The sequence below is a fragment of the Eretmochelys imbricata genome, chromosome 3 (assembly GCF_965152235.1).
Source record: "Eretmochelys imbricata isolate rEreImb1 chromosome 3, rEreImb1.hap1, whole genome shotgun sequence".
Taxonomy (NCBI): domain Eukaryota; kingdom Metazoa; phylum Chordata; order Testudines; family Cheloniidae; genus Eretmochelys; species Eretmochelys imbricata.
The window spans coordinates 100,461,578-100,486,709 of NC_135574.1; the positions used below are offsets into that span (position 1 = coordinate 100,461,578).

Here is a 25,132-nt window from a genome sequence, read left to right on the forward strand (position 1 = left end):
TAGACAGGAAAATATGACCGTGAAAAAGAAAGCCAGAATTTCCAGCAGGAATTTTCCACTAGTAATGTACATTTTATTCTATAGTTTATAATAAAATTGACAAAACGGTAGTCAAATCCCCAGTACATTTAATTAAGGAACAAGTCTTAATAAATATATATTTTAACATTTAAATAATATCAAGGTTCGGACAAACTTTGGAGCCAGGAAATTCAAACATACAGCTGATCACTTTATCCTCTATTCATATTGCTTTAAAATAACTTTCAAGGTATTGGGAAGAAGCTTAACAATGGTTTTTGAGTACAGTCTTTCAGCATTAACTCAATATCTGGCATTTTACTATTTTCCGTACATAAAGGTTTGAAGCAGCTTACATGTAAACCTCATGCTTTGGACTACTCACATGAGTAAATTTATGCACATGTGAACGTTTGCAGGTTTGGGGCTTTAATTTATTAAGAACAGGCATATCCCATGGACTAGTCTATTGCATGTTTCAGAGTAACAGCCATGTTAGTCTGTATTCGCAAAAAGAAAAGGAGTACTTGTGGCACCTTAGAGACTAACCAATTTATTTGAGCATAAGCTTTCGTGAGCTACAGCTCACTTCATCGGATGCATACTGTGGAAAGTGTAGAAGATCTTTTTATATACACACAAAGCATGAAAAAATACCTCCTCCCACCCCACTCTGCTATAGCCTCATGGTTTAACTCCTTAAAATACCAGAAGTAGCAGTTACTAATTTGCCTTTTTTGGGTTAAAGGACTATTTTTGGAATTATACATGAATTTTAAGAAGTATCTGGAACAATTAAGACTTCTCCTCTAAGACCCACTTATTACAATAAAATTTTTTAAATTTGGTTTAAAAAAATGATTGCCAGACTAGTAATTGGAGTTTCATCCTGAAACTAGTTTTTAAATGCTTGAAAAATGGGGATTTATATTTGAAACTGTGATTAAACCACAAACAAATATGAAAAAAAATCAGAATAGTGCTACAATGGCCATTTCTGACTTTCTGAAAAAGTTTATAAGACCAATCCCTGAAGAATGCCATAGTTAACTGGTAAAAACTTCCACTGGCTTCTAATAAAAAAAATATTTAGAGAAAACACATTTTTAAACGATTTTAATAATTCAATAAATAATGTAACTGTCCTCATAGTTCTCAAATATTTTATAAAATATGGATGGTTGAGCTATCTGACGAACAATTAATAAATGATTTAGACATTATGGATAAAACTGGTACAAATTGCCCTCTTTTCCAAATATGGTGGTTATCCAGGCTCGTAACTAGCTTGTTAAAATTCCAACCAGTCATTTGTATCGAGTCTAATCCTACTTCTACCAGTTTAATGAACATTTTGCCATTTTCTTCAATAGGAGCTGAATCAATCCCAGTAAATAGAGGTATGTGTCATTTCTGTCATGCAACCATACGAATGGAAAAAATATCAAAGGATTACTTTACACCTTAGCACCAGTGGATCCATAATGTTTGTCATATTAATACTGTGAAATACCAGGAAATTCAAATTCCTAGTACCAAACAGACAATGTGATAAAAAGAAGAAGGAAAGGAAAGTCAACTGAATAATACTGTATTAAGTCATTCCTTTCACTTCATGCTTCAATTCCATTTCCAGGATGAATAGACAAAGGTAAAATCAACAACTCCTTTCTCAAACAACCTGGCACAAATGGATTTAGGCAGAGATGAAACTACAACCTGGCTTGGGAGAAGGCATAGAAGAGGATATTCTACTTTAACCTTTATACCATCACGGCTGGCTGAAAAGGTGAACAGCAAAGATTTTAAGAACATATGAACAGCCATCCTAGGTCAGACCAACAGTTCATCAAGCCCAGTATTCTGTCTTCAGTGACCGGAGCCAAATGCTTCAGAGGGAGTAACAAAACAGAGCAATTTATCAAGTGATCCATCCCGTTGTCCCGTTCCTGCTTCTAGCTGTCAGAGGCTAGGGACATCTTGAGCATGGTCCCTGACCATGCTGGCTAATAGCCACTGATAGACCTATCCTCCGAGAACTTATCTAGTTCTTTTCTGAACCGTTATATTTTTGGTCTTCACAACATCCTGACAATGAGTTCCGCAGGTTGACTGTGCATTGTGCAAAGAAGCACTTCCTTTTGTTTGTTTCAAACCTGCTGCCTATTAATTTCATCAGGTGACCCCCTGGTTCAAGTTTCGTGAACACGTCCTCATTCATGATTTTATAGACCTCTAACATATTGCCTTCTAGTGGTCTCTTTTCCAAGCTGAGTCTTTTTAATCTCTCCTCATACCCCTAATCATTTTTGCTGTTGCATACCCCTAATAATTTTTGCTGCCCTTCTCTACACCTTTTTCATTTTTAATATATCTTTTTGAGAGGGGGGCGACCAGAACTGCACACAGTATTCAAGGTGTGGGCATACCATGGATTTATAGAGAGGTATCATAATATTGTCTACCTTATTATCTAACCCTTTCCTAATGGTTTCCTAACATTGTTAGCTTTTTGGACTGCTGCTGCGCACTGAGCACGTTTTCAGAGAACTATCCATAATGACTCAGAGACCTTTTTCTTCCGTGGTAACAGCTAATTTAGACCCCATCATTTTGTCTGTATAGTTGGGATTATGTTTTCCAATGTGCATTACTTTGCATTTATCAACACTGTATTTCATTTCTTGCCCAGTCACCCAGTTTTGTGAGATCCCCTCGTAACTCTTCTCAATCTGCGTTTGGTTTAGCCATCTTGAGTAATTCTGCATTGTCTGCAAACTTTGCCACCTCACTCTTTACCTCCTTTTCCAGATCATTTATGGATATGTTGACCAGCACAGTTACCAGTGCAGATCCTTAAGGGACCCCCACTCCATTCGGAAAACTGACCATTTATTCCTATTCTTTGTGTCCTATCTTTTAACCAGTTACTGATCCATGATATGACCTTCCCTCTTATCCCATGACTGCTTAGTTTGCTTAAGAGTCTTTGGTGAGGGACCCTTTGTCAACATGTATGTTGAACCCATAAAAGAATTCTAATAGATTGGTGAGGCATGATTTCCAATTACAAAAGCCGTGTTGACTCTTCCCCAACATATCATGTGTCTGATAATTTTGTTCTTTACTATAGTTTTAACCAACTTGCCTGCTGCTGAAGTTAGGCTGTAATTACTAGGTTTGCCACTGAAGCCTTTTTTAAAGATCGGCATCACATTAGCTATCAGCCAGTCAGGTGGTATAGAGGTCAATTTAAGCAATAGGTTACATACCACAGTTAGTAGTTCTGCAATTTCATAGTGAGTTCCTTCAGAGCTCTTGACTAAATACCATCTGGTCCTGTGACTTATTACTGTTTACTTTATCAGTTTGTTCCAAAGCCTCCTCTACTGATACTTCAGTCTGGGACAGTTCCTCAGATTTGTCACCTAAAAGAATGGCTCAGGTTTGGGAACCTCCCTAGCATCCTCTGCAGAGAAGACTGATGCAAAGAATTTATTTAGCTTCTCCACAATGGCCTTGTCTTCTTTGAAAGCTTCTTCAGCACCTCGATTGTTCAGTGGCCCTACTGATTGTTTGGCAGGCTTCCTGCTTCTGATGTACTTTAAAAAAAAAAAAAAAAAGTTTGTTGTTGAGTCTGTGTATCTTTTGCTTCAAATTCTTTTTTGGCCCATCTAATTATACTTTTACACTTGACTTGCCAGAATTTATGTTCCTTTCTATTTTAATATGAGTAAAATTGTTTCAAGGTCCAAAATTATTAACAGCAGACAATAATTACAGGTACAGAAACAAAATGTTTCAAGCTATCTTTCATGTACACTTGCTAAGCGATAGAAATCACACGTTAAAGAAAGCTTGGAGCACTCCACTGTTTGAGGGGTCAGAGATACCATCAAGGAACCCAAACTCTAAGCAACTAAGCTAAAGAGGAACTGGTTTTCAATTTGTTTTAAATGTATGTTTATTTGTCACAGAGAAAATAAAGTAATACTCCAATATGGGATGCCAGCCTGAAACATGATAAAGGGGTGACTGTTCAGCAGTTTCTGAAAAGGAGGCCCCTTGAAGGGCAATTTGGCGTCCCGAAATTTATGGCATCCAAAATAACTAATCATATTTCAAGTATTTGCTATAACGAACATTCTACGAAACTGTACAAAGTTAAACAAATATTGGGAAGAAATTAGTAATATATTGATGGAGATGAAATACAAATTAGATCAAACTGTACATCCTAAAGGACGATTTGATTTTTAACACTTACGCAAAAGATGGTGTACCACACATTCGCATGCCAAATTGTGCATTACTAGAAATTGGAAAACTGCCAGAACCCCCACACTAAAAGAATATTTTGAAGTTATAATTTTTCATCAAGAGCCATATGATAGAAATAGCCGTAAAAGACTAAACAAAAACTGAGAATCCTGGAATCAGTGTACAAAATTGTGTATCTTTCTCTGCCTTGATGTTTTCTCTACAAGGTTAATATGAAAAACAGTTTAATTTGTACTTTTCACGTACCTTAAAGAACTTTTTCAAAGTAAATATTTCTAAAATAAATCTATACATTGTTCAAAAACAAAAATAATACTAACAGTTTTGCTGTTCACCTTTAAGAATATTTGATAATCAGGTCAAGGGTCCTGTTTACCTGTATCACATTTATCCTGAACACATTTCTACTGTAATGAGCTAACAGGTACACATGAAGGCTCCAATCCTGCAACTGGATCTGTGTGGATAGATAAGTGAGGGTCTGCAAGGCATAGCTAAGTAAAAGGGGCAGATATGACTGTAGGATCATGGTCCTAGATTTAATTGTTTCTGCATTTATTTCTAAGAGTTGGTAAGGCACAAAATTAGTTTTTAAAACAAAGTTTACACTATTAATGATTTTCTTTACATTTTCAATAGTTTCAGTTATACTGACAACCACTTGGCCTTTAACAGGTTAACTCAGATCTTATATTATTATTATTATTATTAGATCTGGATGGATTATCATCACAAAAATAGTTAAGAATTTTACTATAGGTAGCATCACCAGTATAGCACTTCCTGAAGAGCATGCTATAACATTTTATTGAAGTTACTGGAAATATCAATGCAGTCATAATAAATTAACCTACACCCAAATGTGAATAAACTTTCATATTCTACTTAAAACTGTGAAAAATAGGATTTTTAAGGTGTACAGTTTAATATTTTCTCTTCTATCCTGATACACCCCCTATTTCATGCTTAAACTTTTACTGGCAAATACAATGGTCTGAAAGCCCACATATTGGTATTATGGTAGCACAGCTACAGTTCATGTTCTGTCAGCATTTCCATTATAAGCCATGTTTTTCAAGGGTTTGTTTCTTAGCCATAAAAATTCACTCTAGGTTGAAACACTGTAGAAATTACCATCTAGAACTCAAAAAACTAAACTAAAAAAAAAGTATTTCAGTTATCTTTTAATTAGAGAATAGCAAACTTAGAGTTAAAATTAACATTCTAACTTTGATCTTCTGGCCTGAAAGGGCAGACCACCACGAATAAACTAAATACAACACATTCAGTACACATTTTAGCCTATGTCTTGTGCTATTTACCAACTAAACCATGAAAAGCTGCACAAAGTGACAACCTAATCTATTGTCTAAATAGAAATTTAGACACGGTAAAAAATCCTATTAATTTAAATATTAATCTAGAGGCTAGTTTTCATATTTTAACATTTCAGCTGCCTTATATGATTTTGGTTTTAAAATATTTAGGATAATTACATGCCATGGAGTATTATTTGTCAAATACATTGATAAAATAAAGAAATTTGTGTAATGTGATCGTTTTTTTATTTACAGTGGAAGATATTACACACAAGGTTTCAGAGTCATGCAAATTTTACAATCAAGTTACAAATCCCTGAAAGAAGTTTTATAAATGGAAACACTGACACAACCTTCACCATAGTATTGCAAACAGCAACGCTATTTTACATATCTCAGATATTACTTTTTTTAAAAAAAATAGATGTTGATCTGGTTACTACTCTAAGAAGGATTCAAAATTTAAAGAATAAAAAGGCTGCAATGACCGATATTTAAAATTTCAAGCATAAGTCCATACAGTAAATTTGGATAAGAAATAAAACAGAAGGTTTATAAAATTTGGCTTAAAAAAGCATTTTTTCGAGCACTTTGTATTGTCTTAGTTCACCCTGCTTGGAGGACACTAGAAGGTTAATGTAGGAAAGGGAATTTGTCACAGAGGCTGCCTGATAATGTGACATCCCCATCAAGCTCCATTTCAGCAGTTTTTGCCACTCCAGATTTACAGTGCTAAAAGTGAATTCAAGGAATGTTCTTCTATCCACATAAGGAAAGAAAGGACTGAACCAATAATCTCTCTTCATCTGAAAATTCCAGCAAACCAAGAAAAAGCCTATAGATCAGGTGGGGAAGTGGTGGTGGTCCAAACCAACCAAAATTTTAGGATCAGAGGACCACTGGGGCTGTACATTTTCATATTAAATAAATCTCTCATTTCCTAAGAGATTTTAATGAGAATTTGCCCTTGTCCTAGCATCTAATGGTCCTGCCAATTTCAAGCCCTGACCGTACATGTATTCTCTAACTGGAATCAGTGGCTACAAAGCGGCCAGCGTATCGTTAGTCACAATACAACAGTAAGGTTGTGAACATACCTGAGCAATGTTCAAGGTCTAGAGCATTGGAGGATGGGCAGGACAAGACAGGACAGAACAAAAATAAAGGAAGAAAAAAAGAAAAGACAAAACAGTGACTATGAGGCCAGCCTCAAGGAATCCCAAGTCAGACCAAGCCCTCCCACTTAAAGGTATAAAAAAATATAATCAGTGCTCCATTGATTGAATGCTGTAACATGCCAAAGTAACAAGGTACAACAAAGTTCTGGGAACTAATTAAATGAACATTAACAAGAACTTTTTTTTAAAAAAAAAAACTAATTGTCTTTGGTAAGTTATAGTCTGTCAAAGGTATATTTGAGGCTGGCCTTATAGGAAAAAAAAGCAATGCAAAAAAAAAAAAATCAATATTTTAAATCTCTACTTTTCAATTTAAACACCCTTAAAGCAATATAAAAATGATAGGTACAATATAGAATCCAATTTACCTAATATGATATTAAAAAAAAAATCACTGTCTGGACCTAAACTGTTTTGCTCAGTTAGCTATAGCAAAGAAAAGAGAAAAGAATAGTGCAGATTCTATGCAGAATTAAATTGTGCAGCACAGTATAGTACAGTACCTGCTTATTCAGACCTAGCATATTGCAGACCATATCCCTGGAATACGGTTGTTCCAGCACATATCTCAACAAAGCAGTCTGTGGCTCAAACAGATCCTTAAAAACAAACAAACAAACAAACATACGCGAACATTGCCTCAAGATTAAATTAAATGTAACAAAATTAAAAATGCATTCTTTTCAATACGTTTATATTTGCAGGTATGTACCATCTGGTGGTGAACTATTTTGTTCTCAAATACCCAAGAGGAAGGTAAGTATCAGCAGAGAGTGTCTTCCTCCTGGTTTTACACTTCTAATTGTGGGGGACCTTCTTCGACAACATGAAGATGGGATACTTTTTGGAAAACATCTTTGAAATGTGGGTAGAGCACCTTCAGGAGACCAACGAGATCCCTCTCAATAAGGGGCTGAGCACACTGCCTCCACAGTGCTCCTGGGGTCTGAGACCAATTTAAAATGTGAAATCAAGTTTCCTGCCCCGTTATGCAAGGCATGAACTACACAGTTCTTTTTTTCCACATTCCATTTCCTCTGTATCTTCCTCTCTCACACACACAGACGCAGAACAGGTGCATGCAACACCTACTGCTTCTCAGAACTCAGGGCATCAGTGTGCCAGGCAGTAAAAACATCACATACCACCTGGTGTGTGTATGGTTTGCCATTGCTGTGTCATGTATTTGGAGGATTTTAATCTGTTAGTAAACTACTAAATTCATTAATTTTGAAGTTCTAACTGAAAATGGGATAGCCCAAGTTTTCAAAATTATTGCCCTCTTCCTTTCTCTAATCTACAAATAAATAGTAATTTCATAGATTAAACACACAAAGCTTTCATAACTAAGAGGCTTACACATGCATACCTTATCATATGGCAAGAGTCCTTTCAAAGGGAAACGAAGGGTTGTAGGATCCAGCTTCCATGAGTTACACATGGCGCCAGAGTTATTTACCACAGGAAGAAGACTACAACGTCCTGCACATATTACACAGAATGAGAAAGGATAAATGCTAAGGAAGTTGAGCGGCTATGGCACTTAATCATTAAAGGTCAAGAACCCACCTCGGAAACTACTAACAATACTCCTTTCCACTACATTTATTTAAATCTGTTATCTCCCACCTCAGGAATTGGCTAGCATGAAGCTCCCAACGTTACCAATCATTCCTTTTGCATTAGAAATTTCAACTCATTAGCTAAAGGGCAAACTCAACTATTATGTTTTGCTATAAACTGTTCAGTTTGGACATCCCCAGATATATTAAAATACTTGTAATATGACACTAAAATATACTATTTATCCTCAGAAGTCTTCCTATTCACAGCATATGCCCAGACCATAAAACTTTTTTTTTGTCCAATAAATGTTTATAACTAAAGCAGAGTTGTATTTCAGCCATAATGGTCCATTATGGACCTTTTACTGTAAATGGGTCAAGCCTCTTCGCTGGATGGTCATAGTTCTTTTATTGTCATTACATCCAAAAGCACAAGAGAAGTAATGTAATAATATTCAGTTTGGCTACACTGAGCCTTCAACTTCCCTCAAACAAAATGAAATTAAAGGATAACTATTTTCCCCCATTCACCCTATTAAAGTACAGTAACTCCTCGCTTAAAGTTGTAATTATGTTCCTGAAAAATACTACTTTAAGCGAAACGATGTTAAGCAAATCCAATTTCCCCATAAGAATTAATGTAAATGGAGGGGGTTTGGTTCTAGGGAAAATTTTTTTCACCAGACAAAAGACTCTCTCTCTGTATATGCGTGTGTAGTATTATATCTATACATACATACACACACACAGTATAAGTTTTAAACAAACAATGTAATACTGTACACAGCAATGATGATTGTGAAGGTTGGTTGAGGTGGTGAAGTCAGAGGGTGGAAGAGGGTGGGATATTTCCCAGGGAATGCCTTACTGCTGAATGATGAACTAGCACTCAGCTAAGCCCTCAAGGATTAACACATTGCTGTTAATGTAGCCTCACACTCTACAAGGCAGCATGAATGGAGGGAGGGGAGACAGCATGGCAGAGAGAGACAGAGACACCATGTGAGTATGAGAGACAGAGAGAGACTTGCATTGCCCCTTTCAGTACGCTGACTCCACTCTAAGTACATTGACTTTTTAAGTAGATCAGCAAGTTGAGACAGGAGCTGCTGACAGCGAGCTCCCTCCGTCCTGAGCCCTGTGGTGTCCCCCGCTGCTCTGTGGAGATGGGGGGGCAGGAGCGAGGGGAGGGAGACACCCTGACATTAGCACCCCCTTCCTCCCTCTCCCCCCCGCACAGCAAGCAGGAGGCTTCTAGGAGCAGCTACAAGGCAGAGGGCAGGAGCAGCACATGGCAGTGGGAGGAGGGACAGCTGAACTGCCCGGTAATTGATAGCCTGCTGGGCGGCTGCCGCACAGGGAACTTAGGGGAGCTGATGAGGGGCTGCCAGTCCACCCTGGTTCCAAGCCCCCACCAGCTATCTCCAACGGGCTGCTCTTTCTGCAATCAGTGGACAAAGCAGGCGGCTGCCAAACAACATTGTAAAGGAGCACTGTACAACTTTAAACGAGCATGTTCTCTAATTGATCAGCAACGTAACAACGAAACAACGTTAACCGGGGCGACGTTAAGTGAGGAGTTATTGTAGATGGTTAGTCCACCCACTCTGGTTTCCTGCCTTCTGCAGTAGTTATACCACTATACTGTAGTAGCAGTGGGTGTGGGCTGGACTACTATACACAGGACTGAGAGTCACATGAATAAATCTTTTCCATGTGTTCGGTAAAATATACTTAAGAGTGTGTGCATACTCTTGCAAAAACAAATTAAAAAAAAAAAAATCAAGGAACTCAGTGGTTTACAGCTGACATTACATCCTTAATCCCACTATGTTGCTTTTGTGTATTAAAGGAATCAACTGGAGATAATCGAAGCTCTCAGAATTTTAGGTCCTGTACAGAGACGAATGAAATAACAGCAGTAAATACAGGAGTTACTTTTCTTAAGATGTACAGGAAAAAAAGCATCCCTCTTCTTCTAAAAGAGCAAAAATAGTATTAAACAGGACTGAAATGCCCTAATCAAACTTTTGCAGATTTCTTGAGAAAAGTAAAACTGAATGAAAGAGCCTTTTTTTATGGAGACTAAAGGCTCACATAAATTAGGGAATTCGGCAATGGTGCAAATCCCTAGTCTAGATGTTGATTCAGAAAATGTCCATTAAGTCTGACACATAGCATATCTACACCAGTGCAAAGGTAATTAAATATAGGCACACCCTTAAATTCATAGGCCAGGTTAAAACCACAGAAAGGACAATATCACTTTGTGCAGAGGGGCAAGTGAAAAGAAGCAATTTTCCACTTTCTATCTGTGCTTAAAGCAGTATTTTTAATCTGGTTAATCCAAATAAATTTTCAAACTTTTTAAAAATTGAGGCAGGATAAAAAAAGTCATTGATAGGTATTACATAAATGCTACCCACTCAAGCATTTTGCATGGATTAACATATAAAGCTAAACCCAAATTAGCTAGGCCTACTGGCTAAAAATTCAATTCACTCATGCTTTCTTACCACAAATGGAATTTATTCTTGCGGTGGGTCTGAAGGTATCCACAAAGTCTGATACTAAGTTACCTAGCAACTGAAAGAAGATTATTAATACTAAATTATTTACATTAACACAATATTCAATTTAAAACAAGACATTAAATCAGGTAAGCTACTTGAAGGATATATGCTCTTTTTGGCAGAAATCAGAGCAAATCGAAATAGCTACTTTTCATATGTACAACATTCTTGCAATGTACATTATTTCGTGCTTTTCATGTCAGGTTTAAAATTCTATTTAGCAATAGAACACCATTTTCTTCTCCTGAGCAATTCCTCAAAGGCACTTAACTTACCACTTCTTGGATGAAATCTTGGCCCCAGTGAAATCAGTGGGAGTTTCACCCCTTATCTCCTCTAATCAAAGAAACATGCCCCTTTCTGTGCAAGCAAAACCAGAGATCTGGTTCTTCAAAAGAACCAAAAGGACAAGGGAAACGTGTACTGAATGGAAGTGAAGGCTGTTTTCATTATTTAAGAATGCCAAATAATTCCGTAATGGTGAATATCACGCCACAAAACTGGCCATACTGGAAAATTAAAGCTATTTGCTTATCTTCCGAGTCATATGGAGAGTGTGAATAAAGCTGGTAGGCACAGGAAGAATTTCAACCTAGTCTCAAATGCTAAAATTCAAGAACATAACATTCAGATGCACATCTAAAGCAATATGGCCAAAGTTTGTGTGTCATTTTTGTTGTTGTTTTTAAAGAGGTGCCTAATTTAAGTCCATATTTAGGCACTTAAGTAAATTGCCTAGTTTTACAAATTTTAAATCAATGTGACCTGCTGAGCACTCAACGATTTTGAAAGTTAGGCACTTATGCTCAGATCATGCCATTAACTCCATGCAAGCACAGGGATCTGCCAGCAAATCAACTGCAGGATAGGGGCCTCATTTAGTGCTCAAATAGAGACTAAGTGTATATTTGCAAGTGCTACAGAAGCACAGCTGCAGCTATGCCGCTGTAGCGCAGACAAATACTACAGCGATGGCAGGGTTTTTTCTGTTATTCCAGTAAATTCACCCCTTGAGAGATGACAGCTAGGTTGATGGAAGAATTCTTCTGTTGACCTTGCTGCACCTACAGTGCGGGTTAGGTTGACCAAACTATATTGCACAGGACATGAAATTTTTCACAGCCCTGAGTGATGTAGTTAGGTCAACCTAAATTTTAGATATAGACAAGGCATTAGACATCCTTTTTTTTTTTTAAAAAATCACACCCAATATTTTGTATGGAGAGAATGAGGAGCATATCACTTTATAAAATATAATGAATAAACCCTTACCCAATGAGGAAGCTTTCCCTCAGGGTACAGTTTTCTTATCTCTGTAACTGCGAAGTAGGCAGGTAATAAACAAGCATTTCTTTCCAAAATATAGGCTACAACCTAGAAATAAGTAAAATTTAAAAATGTAAGGCAATTTGGACAATTACCATAAACAAATTATTTCAAAATATTTAAACTACAATGAGCTCTAGAAGCTAGACATATAAGATTTGAAGGGACATTAAGTTACTTTTCTAAACTGTGACTTGTGTTAACTAGTATCACATTAGATTATAATGAAATTGTAATTAAATTGTATTTTGTTTTTCACCATTTATGCTGTTTGCTTTTTACATTTTACTCAGTTGGAACAATGAAAGAAGAGTGGTGAGATTCAATTTCTGGTTCTAATGCGCTAGCACAACATTGCAATATCTGGTTGCAACAATGGAAAATATTTAAATCCAAACTGTTTTTCTTTTTATTTGGTTTAATGAAAATATTAATACTGATTTCATAAAGCTTATTTAGCATCCCTTTAAGGCTGAGATTCTAAACGGACTTTACTATGCCCAGGTGGGAGAGGTAAACCACCTTGTGTCTCTAATATCCTGGGATCGACATGGTTACATCACTGCATTCTACTATACCCGGGCATTTCAGGAGCTCAGATAGCCTGGAAATGGCAATGTTGTAGATCAGTGGTTTTCAACCTTTTTTCATTTGTGAACCCTTAAAAAATTTCCAATGGAGGCGCAGACCCCTTTGGAAATCTTAGATGTAGTCTGTAGATCCCCAGGGGTCACGGACCTCAGGTAGAAAACCACTGTTGTAGATAATACGAGAAGGCTCACCATTAGATGACCCTGAAATACACTAGCACAAGAGCCAGTAGAAAACACATCATCAGCTTTAGCTATTCATTTATATCAGATCTAAAAGGCTCCAAAGAGATCCACTTTAGAATACTGTGAAAATCCATGACAAAAGATCGAGACCAACTCTTCCATTGTGACACCGTATAACATTTTAGAGTTACCTCTCTTGCTGCTAAGAGCTGCTGTACAACAGCTGAGCTCACTGTGTTAGGAATAGTTAGGATTTTCTCCAGGATCACCTTCAACAGATCTCGCACACCCTGAGAGAAAATCATATAGAAATTAACGTTCACAAAAATTCTCAATTTCTAGCAGCCAAAGCGTATCAGAAGACAGCTCAGAAAATATTACGGGTAAGGTTCAGTGCTTTGCTTCTAAGAGTCACAGTACAGAACCCACTGCCCGGGTTCCAGCCTGAGCCTGGAAGTCATCACAGCAATGAAACTGTCCCGCACCCCAAGCCTCGCGAGTCTGAATCAGCTGGCATGGGCCAGCGAAGGGTTTTTCTTTGCTGTGTAGACATACCCCAAGAGGCAGATTTACGAATGTCTTCCTCAGTGCCTGCACTGGCAAAATCTTCCCACACCAGATACAGTGCTTCTTTTAGGTGCCTTTTACACCTACAGATTGCTGCTCAGTCTGACCCTTTACACAGCATAGAGATGTGGGTGAGGATATTACCCTAAATGCTTTTATAATAATACTTTTCCAGGAAAACAATTGTTGAAATTGCATTAGGAATATTATTTAGTTTAGAATTGAAAATGGAAAGTAAGCTGACTCTGTGACCATGACTGGGAAGTGAGGTGTACATCAGAAAATATTAATTAAGATGTGGCCCGCACTAGGAAAACAAGTTAAGAATATCTGGTTTAATTGATGACGAAATACTAAACTGACAGAGACAGGTTCAACACTTTCTCTGGAACACCAGAAAGATGCACTGTAAACTTATAAAAAACACCAGAGTTTCCAAACTTTCTTAGGAAAAGTACCTTGTAGTCTACACCTCCAATTATTTTCCGGACCAGTTTAAATGTTAATGCCCACAGCTGTGTCCTTTCCCATTCAAGGGTGTCCGAGTTTATTAGAGATTCACACACCATTCTAGGAAAAAAAGAACACAACAGTGAGTGATGTATAAAAATAAGCAGATGATTTCCAACGAACACTAGTTTTAAGGAATCTTTTTTAACTAGTCTACAATACTACAACTTACGCATATTGCATTTCTTGCTTCACGCACACTAGACATACCTGGGTGGCAACAGACCAGTCTCGACTGCCATTGCTAAACAGTCATACAAGAAAGAAATTCTTTTAGGACTGTGCTGGCTGTGGATGAATCTTACAATCCACTGGACACATTGTTCATGAGATTCCTGGAAAACAGTGGAGGGGAAAAATAAACTACTTACTATGGCAATGTAAGTAACTTCTTCTTAAAACCACAAATTGCTACACTATGAGAAAAAGGAATAAATGAGAGATAATAACTTCTGGGTATTTAATCTGTCAAAGATTGCTTCTTTAGCATCCACTTTTATCTTATTTCAAGAAATTTCCCCAAGCAGTGACATACAAAGTTATATCCCAACAGCCTATGTGAAGAGAAACAAAGAAAGTATATTGCTGGTCTGACTACAGAGTTGAAATGAAGACTTCATATATCCAGTATGTAATTAAATTAAACCATTAATTTGCCAATATTAACATTTTATAATAGGAGGATATACCAAAGTAAGGAATGATACTTGAGAACAGGAACAATTAATCAGATTACTTTGAAATAGAGTGGAATAGGCTGCCGAACACAGGATGCATCAACAGAGATTTGAGTGAATTTTTGCAGTGCATAAAGTAAACAGAGAAGTTCAATGATTGCTTTAGAAAACCCTATGCATAATGCATTTCTTTCTACCTATATCAAAGACCCATGTGTTGCAAGAATGGTTGAGTCATGGGATAGTAATATTTTATGCATAAATGTTTTTCGTGAAATATATCCCTCCTTTCATTCAAGCCCCTCCTTCAGAACCTCTTAGATCACAACAGCTATAAGAAATTACCCCATTTACCCCAGAAATGACCCTGTACTTTTGATATTTATATTTATAAAAGGAGTTACTCTTTACTACTATACCATGTTATGCACCAGCCTTTGCCAAGTAATCATGTAATTGCACTGATGTCATCAATATCCTTCCTGTCTAAGATCACCATAGTGTTTTGTTATTTCCCTACAACTTTTCTTTCCCACATCTGAAATTAGACTGTGAGCTGTCTGGGACAGGAATCATGCCTTAGCTATGTATCTAGTACACTATCAGGTGCTGTAAAATATAGCTACATTAGCAATACTGAAATGCTTACCTGGGAAAGACTGCTCCAGAACTGTCTAAAAGCTCCCAGGCAGCTGATCAATTTGGTTCTCTCATCTTCAGGAGTGTCCATAAACATGCTATTGCAAATAAGAACACTAGTTATCTGCAATGTGTTCTTGAAAGGTAGCACAATTAAAACAGCAGATATAGAAGATAGTCACAGTGAATCACATGCACAAATAAATTGTCATTACACTCACCCAGGGAAAGCCTCCTCTATAACTTCTGTTTTCTGTAAGAGAAAGACACTGAGGTTCAACTCTTCGTGATTAATGGCAAAATGATCTAAAGCTCTGCTACAGATACACTTAGTAATAATGAAAACAGAATTATCAAGATGAGGCATGTTCAGTAAAAAGTAACATAGGATCACACCAATGGTCTTTCTAGCCTGATATACTGTCGCTTGAAAGTGACCTGCACCAGATGCTTCAGCAGGTACAATGTCCCTCCTGCCCTCCCATGCCCTTTGACAAATATACAACAACATTTCTTGAGCAGTTGGGTGGAGGGAGTTTCTCTCTAACCCACAGTGATTGATTTATGTACTGAAGTAGGAGGATTTCTATTTTATTCACTTTTTATTCTAGCTTGTATAACTGTGGATCTTCTTATAAATATACAGATCTAATTGTCTGAATCCTACCGAGTTCTCTTCCTAAATTATATTATGCAGCAGTGAGTTCCACCGGTTAATTATGCTTTGCGTATAAAAGTATTTCCTTTTATTTAATTTACATCTGTTGACTTTTAATTTTACTGGATGATCCTATGGTCTTGGATTATAAGGATACATAGAAATACTCAATTTACCTTCCTTATACCATTCATTATTTTACATATCCTCTTACATGATATACTAAAAAAGACTTCAGAAAGGAGAAAAGTGAGATTATTTCCATCCCTCTAATAATTTTTGTTGCCCTTGTATGGTCCTTTCACACTTCTTTTATATTTAGATAGGGTGTCTAGTGCTGAACGCAATATTCAAGATGATGGCACCACATCAATGTATATATATATAATGACATTAAATATTTTAAGTATTATTTTCTACTGGTAATAGGATGTGAAGGAATAGAGGGTGCCTTTGACAGTCCTTTTCACCTGCAAGTCCTTGCATTGCCTGCTTACAGCAGCTTATAGCTTTTCCAAGTACCTGCAAAGAATTGACTCTCCTACGTTCTTGACAGAAACTAAAGTCAGTTTCATAGCTAGGAGTCCGGGGGCACCTTAAAGACTAACAGATTGTTAGTCTTTAAGGTGCCCCCGGACTCCTCCTTGTTTTTGTGGATACAGACTAACATGGCTACCCTTCTGATACTTAGGGCTTGTCTACACTTACATTTTATAGTGCTCTAACTTGCTGGCTCAGGGGTGTGAAAAATCATCCCCCCGAGCACAGCAAGTCTGAGCACTTTAAAGAGCGAGTGTAGACAGGCATGAGACGCAGGGAGCCACACTCCCAGCGCTCGGAGCTAATCCCCTGATGGAGGTGGATTACCAGGAGTGCTGGGAGAGCTCTCTCCCAGCACTCGTGCATGACCACACTGGTTCCCACAGCAGCACTTTGAAGTTTCCAGTGTAGACATACCCTTAGTTTCACAGCTATCCACAGAGTAATGAAAGTTACAAATAGCAGCACTGAAAGCAACTATTTGTTAATTTCCCTAGTGGTCAGCAAAGCCATGAGTACAATAGAACCATTGGAAGCGTCTGTCCTAACATTCAGACACAGTATTTGATCAGTTCACATTATCAGATGATCTTCACAACCATAAGCCCAAAACAATTTTGCAGACAAAAGCAAGCTTCTCAGAAAAAATATTTCAAGTTTGTTAATGATGTTCTTTTGTCGCTTCAGGGCGGATATAAAAAGATATTTAAATTAGAGCTGTCGATTAATAGCAGTTAACTCACGCGATTAACTCGAAAAAATTAATCGTAATTAATCACAGTTTTAATTGCACTGTTAAACAATAGAATACCAATTGAAATTTATTACATTTTTTGGATGTTTTTCTGTATTGTCAAATATATTGATTTCAATTACAACACAGAATACAAAGTGTACAGTGCTCACTTTTTATTATTTTTTATTACAAACAATTGCTCTGCAAAAATGATAAAGAAATAGTATTTTTCAATTCACCTCATAACAAGTACTATAGAGTAATCTCTTTATCCTGAAAGTGCAAATTACATATGTAGATTTTTTTTTGGTTAACTGCACTCAAAAACAAAACAATGTAAAAATTTAGAGCCTACAATCCACTCAGTCTTATTTCTTGTTCAGCCAATCACTAAGACAAACAAGTCAGTTTACATCTGAGGGAGATAATGCTGCCAGCTTCTTATTTACAATATCACCTGAAAGTGAGAACAGACGTTCGCATGGCACTTTTGTAGCCGGCATTGCAAGGTATTTACATGCCAGATATGTTAACCATTTGTATGAACCTTCATGCTTCGGCCGCAATTCCAGAGGACATGCTTCCATGCTGATTACGCTAGTTAAAAAAATAATGCATTAATTACATTTGTGACTGAACTCCTTGGGGGAGAATTGTATGTCTCCTGCTCTGTTTTACCTGCATTCTGCCATATATTTCATGTTACAGCTGTCTCGGATGATGACCCAGCACATGCTGTTCATTTTAAGAACACTTTAACTGCAGATTTGACAGAACTCAAAGAAGGTACCAATGTGAGATTTCTAAAGATAGCTACAGCACTCAATCCAAGGTTTAAAAATCTAAGTGCCTTCCACAATCTGAGAGGGATGAGGTGTGGAGCATGTTTTCAGAAGTCTTAAAAGAGCAAAACTCCAATGTGGAAACCACAGAACCCGAACCACCGAAAAAGAAAATCAACCTTCTGCTGGCTGCATCTGATTCAGATGATGAAAATGAACATGCATTGGTCCGCATTGCTTTGGATCGTTTGGAGCAGAACCCATCATCAGCATGGATGCATGTCCTCTGGAATGGTAGTCGAAGCATGAAGGGACATATGTATCTTTATGCATCTGGCACATAAATATCTTGTAACATGGACTTCAACAGTGCCATGTGAACACCTGCTCTCATTTTCAGGTGACATTGTAAACACAATGGTTTCAGAGTAACAGCCGTGTTAGTCTGTATTCACAAAAAGAAAAGGAGTACTTGTGGCACCTTAGAGACTAACCAATTTGAGCATAAGCTTTTGTGAGCTACAGATCACTTCATCGGATGCATACTGTGGAAAATACAGAAGATGTTTGTTTTTATACACACAAACCATGAAAAAATGGGTGTTTATCACTACAAAAGGTTTTCTCTCCCCCTACCCCACTCTCCTGCTGGTAATAGCTTATGTAAAGTGATCACTCTCCTTACAATGTGTATGATAATCAAGGTGGGCCATTTCCAGCACAAGTCCAGGGTTTAACAAGAACGTCTGAGAAAGGGGGGGGGGGGGAGAGGCTCAGAGGCTCATTCACCTGCACATCTACCAATGTGATATATGCCATCATGTGCCAGCAATGCCCCTCTGCCATGTACATTGGTCAAACTGGACAGTCTCTACGTAAAAGAATAAATGGACACAAATCAGATGTCAAGAATTATAACGTTCATAAACCAGTCGGAGAACACTTCAATCTCTCGGGTCACGCAATTACAGACATGAAAGTTGCGATATTACAACAGAAAACCTTCCAATCCAGACTCCAGTGAGAGACTGCTGAATTGGAATTATTTGCAAATTGGATACAATTAACTTAGGCTTGAATAGAGACCGGGAGTGGCTAAGTCATTATGCAAGGTAACCTATTTCCCCTTGTTTTCCTAACCCCCCCTCCCCCCCCCTTTCTCAGACGTTCTTGTTAAACCCTGGACTTGTGCTGGCAATGGCCCACCTTGATTATCATACACACTGTAAGGAGAGTGACCACTTTACGTAAGCTGTTACCAGCAGGAGAGTGGGGTGGGGGGAGAGAAAACCTTTTGTAGTGATAAACACCCATTTTTTCATGATTTGTGTGTATAAAAACAAACATCTTCTGTATTTTCCACAGTATGCATCTGATGAAGTGAGCTGTAGCTCACGAAAGCTTATGTTCAAATAAATTGGTTAGTCTCTAAGGCACCACAAGTACTCCTTTTCTTTTTGTAAACACACTGGCACCATTATCTCCTGCAAATGTAAACAAGCTTGTCTGTCTGAGCAGTTGGTTGAACAAGAAGTAGGACTGAGTGGACTTGCAGGCTCTAAAGTTTTACATTGTTTTATTTTTGAATGCAGTTATTTTTTGTACATAACTCTACATTTGTAAAACCAATTTTCATGATAAAGAGATTGCGCCACAGTACTTGTACTAGGTGAACTGAACAATATGATTTCTTTTGGTTTTTTTACAGTGCCAAATATTTCTAATAAATAAATATAAAAAGTGAGAACTGTATACTTTGAATTCTGTGTTGTAATTGAAATCAATATATTTGAAAATGTACAAAATATCCAAAAATATCTAAATAAATGGTATTGCATTATTGTTTAACAGTGCAATTAATAGCTATTAATTTTTTAATCATGCAATTAGTAGTGATTAATTTTTTTAACTGCTTGACAGCCCTAATTTAAATACATTTTTCTGTTAAAAAATAAGCAACGGCCTCCTCCCTAAGCCGTAATGGGGGTGGGGGAGAGGGAAGGAGCAGCGGCCTGGCCCCTCCCTACTGTTCCTGGATGCACCGCCTTGGCATTGGTTGCTGAGGCCAGTACCTACCAGCAGTAGTTGGTGCTGTACGGCTTCTGGAGACACACAATGCGGGAACCCATCTTCCAGGTTTCGGGCTTCGGCCCTGGGGTGGCGGGCCGGCAGGATTTTAGGCTCTGACTCCAGAGCTTCAGGCTCTGGCCCCGGGGTTCTGGCCTCCAGCTCCGGCCATGGGGCTTCGGGCACTGGTCTCCGGCTTTGTCCGCTGGGCTTCGTGGCTCAAACCCCCCCCCCCCCATGTCTCCCTCGCAACTCCCATCTCTCCCCCAGTCCTCCCGGCCTCCACTGCCTCCCCCCATCCCGGGCTTAATTTGTCCCAGGACTTGCTGTGAAAAGTGATATTAACAAGCAACTATCATTTTTCACAGAAGCAGACTTACTAACAAAAAAGGTATCCAAAAGAGCAAAAGGAACAACCAACACAAAACAAGAAGATGGAAAACACTTTATTTGGGTTTCTATTCTGTTTAGGTCCAGTAAAGAATAGAGAGAACTTTATATTATTTTTACTATTAATCTGAAAAAAAACCTACATTAATATGTTACAATGATTTGGATACGTATAGGTACATATTTATTTGTTTTGCCTGAAGTTAATTAAGTATTTTCGGAAAACACGTCAGACTGGCCACCAGCAAGAGTTTGTTGTGAAAACGACTACTTTAAGACCTACATATCCAGGCCTTATGCAAGTTTTGTTGCTTCTGCTTAAGTTTCAGTCTTTTCTGTCCAACTGCCAGATCTCTCGTTGAGGCCCTTGTCATCCCAGGCATTGACTACTGTAACCCAACCTCGCTGACTTTGATACCTGCCACATCACATTCCTTAAGTCCACTAAAAATACTGGGATCGTCTTCCTGGCTTCAACCACATCTCCCTACTCGTTGTACTCTACTGGCTCCCCTCTCCTCCACCGTATCAAACACAAACTCCTCAGTTTTGCTTTTCAGGTGTTTTTATCATTTAGTTCTGTGCTACTCAGCTCGACAACTGAATGACCCATCAACCCTGTCTTTGCTCTGCCAATGATGCCTGCCTTGATCACCCCCTTCTCTTTCAAGTATTTCCATGATTTCTCCCAAGTCATCCCCCTATTCTTGAAAAAACAAAAAAAAAAAAAAAAACCCCTTCCCATCAGAATTGTCAAAGCCACCATCTGTCCTCCGTTTAAATCCTTCCTTAAAACCAACTTCTGCCGTATCTACCAACCACCACAATCTAGCTTCGGTTAGGCCAAGTAGCGAGCTGGGACTTACGTTCTTCCACCAAACTGCTTCACTGCTGCCTCGTTCTTTCAACCCCTCATGAGCGGGACACACCCGCTCTTTCCTACCGTAACATCACCACACAGGGGCCCGTACTGCCCCCCGGCCCCCGCTGCGGGGACAGCATCAGCAAGGGCCACAAGGCAAGCATGGATCACTCCCCAATTTGTAAAAAAGTCTCGGGCCAAACCCCCCTCCAGCTCCTCACATCCCACAGACCCTGCAACACCCAGACCCGCCGCCCAACGCCCCAGAGGCCCCCGCAGTCCCCTAGGCCCCCTGGGGGGCGGCCCGGCTCGGTGACTCACCACCACCTCCTCGAAGATGCTCTGCAGCTGGGTCTCCATCGGCACCATTGGGATCGCCATGGCCCCGCCCGGGGGCTCAGCCCCAGACCCCCGGCGGGCGGCGGCACCGAAGCGGGACCAGCTCCTGCTCCCCCGCCCGGGGTGGCCGGGCCGAGGAACCGGGCGGCGGCGGCGGCGGTTTCTGGGTCCGGCGGCGGCGGCGGCAGGTGCGTCCCTGAACCCGTCCCCGCCGGGAAGCAGCTCCCCGGGCCGAGCAGTTCCGCGCTGGGGCCGTCCCCAGCCTACCGGCTCTCGCCCTTCCCCGGCCTGTGGCCGCCCCCCAGCGGTACGCGCAGGACCGAGGCCGTCCCCCGTGTGCGCCGCGGAGACAAACAGCTCCGTGCACAGACCACGAACACAAGCCGCGCCCCGGCCTCTGGCTTTGGGTGTATGGCGGGGACCAGGCGAGTCGCACCTCGCGCCTCAGGCCTCGCTCAGGCCCGGCCGGGCCCTGGGGAGGACTCAGGCAGAGGCGTCCCCCCCCGGCCCCGCGGAGCTCATCCAGCAAGTCCCGCTGGTGCGCAGAGGCGCAGGCCGCGGCCAGGCAGCCTCCCAGAACCCAGGGGCTTGTTGGGTGACAGGAGAGAACGCATCGCAAAGCACCCGCAAGCGTTCGGGGCACAGGCAGGGCCACTGGACGCTGAGCCCCGCCACTCTGTGGTAAGGGCCCTGGGCAAAATTTCTTCCTGGACCCCCCTACTCCTGGGGACGGGGGTCAGGCTGCTCCCCTTAACTTTCTGTTGGCACAAAACCGAACCCTCGAGCCTCGCCACTTCCTCGAGGCCTGGTTTTGTTTGGGTTTTGTTGAAAAAAAGAAAGCCCTGAAAACTAGGCAGTTTATGTTTTGGGGCTTCCAGTTTTGCCCTGAAAAATGTAGAGAAAAGTTTTTTTTAAAAAAAAGAAAGGTTTCAGCTATTTCTGGATAATGGGTTTCAGAGTAGCAGCCCTGTTAGTCTGTATCCGCAAAAAGAACAGGAGGACTTGTGGCACCTTAGAGACTAACCAATTTATTCGAGCATAAGCTTTCGTGAGCTATGCATCCGATGAAGTGAGCTGTAGCTCATGAAAGCTTATGCTCAAATAAATTGGTTAGTCTCTAGGGTGCCACAAGTACTCCTGTTCTTTTTTCTCTGGATAATGGTGACTGCATCAGATGACAGGCTCAATACTCAATGAGTCCACTTGCTACTCTTGTCAGGAATCACAGTCTGCAGCAGAGCTAGTCTCCAAGCTACCTCATCAGTACAACTAAAGCAGATTGACTGATTGGCCATGCCATCCGATTGGCTGCAGGGGCCAACAGGCCAAGTCTTAAACCCTCAGCAGCTTACTGGAGGGATAAATGCTTACATCCACCACTGTGATTGCTCCTGTGTTACCTTGTTCATACTGCTCCTGCCTTGGACCTTCCCCTGCCATGAACCACTCCTGGCTCTCTCCCCTGCTCATTCCAGTTCCTGTCACCTGGCTTGACCTGTTGCTCTGGCTTCTCATTCTGAGGCTTGGTTCCAGACGCCTGCTCTGAACCCTAGGCATGACACCTGCTCTGACCATTAGGCTAGACTACTTTCATCCTGGTCACCTGACAGAAAATTAATGCAAATAAAACATAACTAAAAACAACAACCACAAAATAATATAGCCAGTTAATAAGATACATAAATGGAGATGCCTAGGCTGGAGGACAGAGGAGACAACCTGAATCCCCGAACAGAGGAGAGGATTATTGTGCCTCTTAGAGTCCCAACTGTGAGGAAGGTTGGTCCAATGATTAGAGTGATAGCCTGGGATGGGCCCACTGTAGCTGGAGGCAAACTAAGCAGCTGCCTAGGGCAGCAGATTTCTGGGAGAGGCTCTTTGTCATCATGGAACCACAGACCTATTTATGGGGATGTGAATTGCAGAGTGCTCTAATGTGTAGTGCTCTAACTGCCCGTGTAGACCCTGCTAGTGCAAACTAAGAGTTTGGGTTGGTGTAATCTGGACTACATTAACACACACTAGGCACCTTTTAGTTCACATCAGCAGGGTTTACACGGGGCAATGAGAACACTACACATTAGAATGCTCTGCAGTTCGTACCCCTCTAGGCTAGTCTGTAGTGCCATGTGAACAAGCCTTATGTCTGATAACACAGAGGTTCCCAGCTGTGGCGAGGGAGAGAGGCTTCTGATTGTTATGGAATAACTGAGGAGACAAAGCACCAGCTTACAGATTTGATCTGGATGCCCCTCCATCATGACGGGGACAGCAGGGCCAAATTTGAGTGGGTGGCATTGTGACCTGGAATGCTTTGAGTGGGGTGGGGTGTGTCTTTGTAGTGGAGGCTCCCAGTGCAAAAGGGGTGTATGACATTTCGTGGGGGTACCCAGCATTGTGAAGCACCTCACTACCACCTGCCCTTAGCATGAGGAAGCTTTAGGTCATCTCCCTGACTCCACCAGCCCTGGGCAACACAAGCAATCCTCACTCAGCATATACAATCTTCACTGTCCCTCTGCAAGTTAGCAATAGGCATGCTCCAACCCCCAAGTCCTCCGAGCATCCCCTTGGAGCGTCCAGCCCCTGTTCCACTGGACATTCATAGAATTTCTGGAGCTGCTGTTCCCAAAGGAACAGTACCCCTTGTTTACCAGCTTCATCTCAGACCACTGTCTCTGCTTAATTCGTATGTGTTTATTTAACAAAGAATCAAGATTCAAGTAATAGGAAGTAGGTAGAAGTATTGGAAACAATTGGTCACATATAAAAGAAAACCATAGCATGCATTCTAAGTCCTAGACTTGATTAACAAGGTACTTTCCTGTCTAATAAAGTTTAGCTCACCCCCAAGTGTTTGTCACAGTGCTTACCAGCCCTGATTGGCTGTGATTCTCTGTTCATAAGACATGCACACTGGCAGCTTCTCCCCTAAGGGAAGGAGAGTATTCCCTGTTACACACTTAAAATCTATTGTCTTCACTGGTAAACATGATACACCTTGCTGTTTTGTTTTTTTCCCTGCAACTTTCCCTCTCTTGGGATTTTGTAAACTTGATTAGCTTGGAGGCTCAATACACAAATTGACTTACACTGGGAGACATACAATACACACAGGACCAGACAGAGATAAGCGTTCTTACCTCCTGCTTGAAAGGAACCTGTTTATCACCTTCTGGTGACCAGCCCTGACTCACAGATGTTAAGAACATAATTTTCAGGATATATACATAACTCCTTAAAAAATATCCATCCATACATTTCATAATAAATATGATGACCAGTGAGCTATTGGCTTTTTGTGGAGACCTCACACACCACGCGTT

At 40.1% G+C, this 25,132-nt stretch overlaps 1 protein-coding gene across 2 annotated transcripts in view; it reads right to left on the reverse strand.

The window, feature by feature from the left end:
• The window catches only part of MED23 (mediator complex subunit 23), a 54,977-nt gene extending 32,984 nt beyond the window's left edge, over positions 1 to 21,993 (reverse strand). Inside the window, exons 1-11 of one of the 2 annotated variants that reach the window (XM_077813049.1) lie at positions 21,789 to 21,993; positions 15,654 to 15,685; positions 15,443 to 15,530; positions 14,327 to 14,451; positions 14,065 to 14,176; positions 13,231 to 13,329; positions 12,210 to 12,311; positions 10,881 to 10,950; positions 8,169 to 8,281; positions 7,303 to 7,398; positions 6,719 to 6,736 (exon numbers count right to left, since the gene is read on the reverse strand). In XM_077813049.1, the coding sequence (XP_077669175.1) occupies positions 6,719 to 6,736; positions 7,303 to 7,398; positions 8,169 to 8,281; positions 10,881 to 10,950; positions 12,210 to 12,311; positions 13,231 to 13,329; positions 14,065 to 14,176; positions 14,327 to 14,451; positions 15,443 to 15,530; positions 15,654 to 15,685; positions 21,789 to 21,848 (915 nt within the window). In that variant the 5' untranslated portion in view covers positions 21,849 to 21,993. The remainder of the gene's footprint in view (positions 1 to 6,718; positions 6,737 to 7,302; positions 7,399 to 8,168; positions 8,282 to 10,880; positions 10,951 to 12,209; positions 12,312 to 13,230; positions 13,330 to 14,064; positions 14,177 to 14,326; positions 14,452 to 15,442; positions 15,531 to 15,653; positions 15,686 to 21,788) is intronic. The other variant, XM_077813050.1, reaches the window with a different exon arrangement.
• Between the last annotated feature and the right edge of the window lie 3,139 nt (positions 21,994 to 25,132).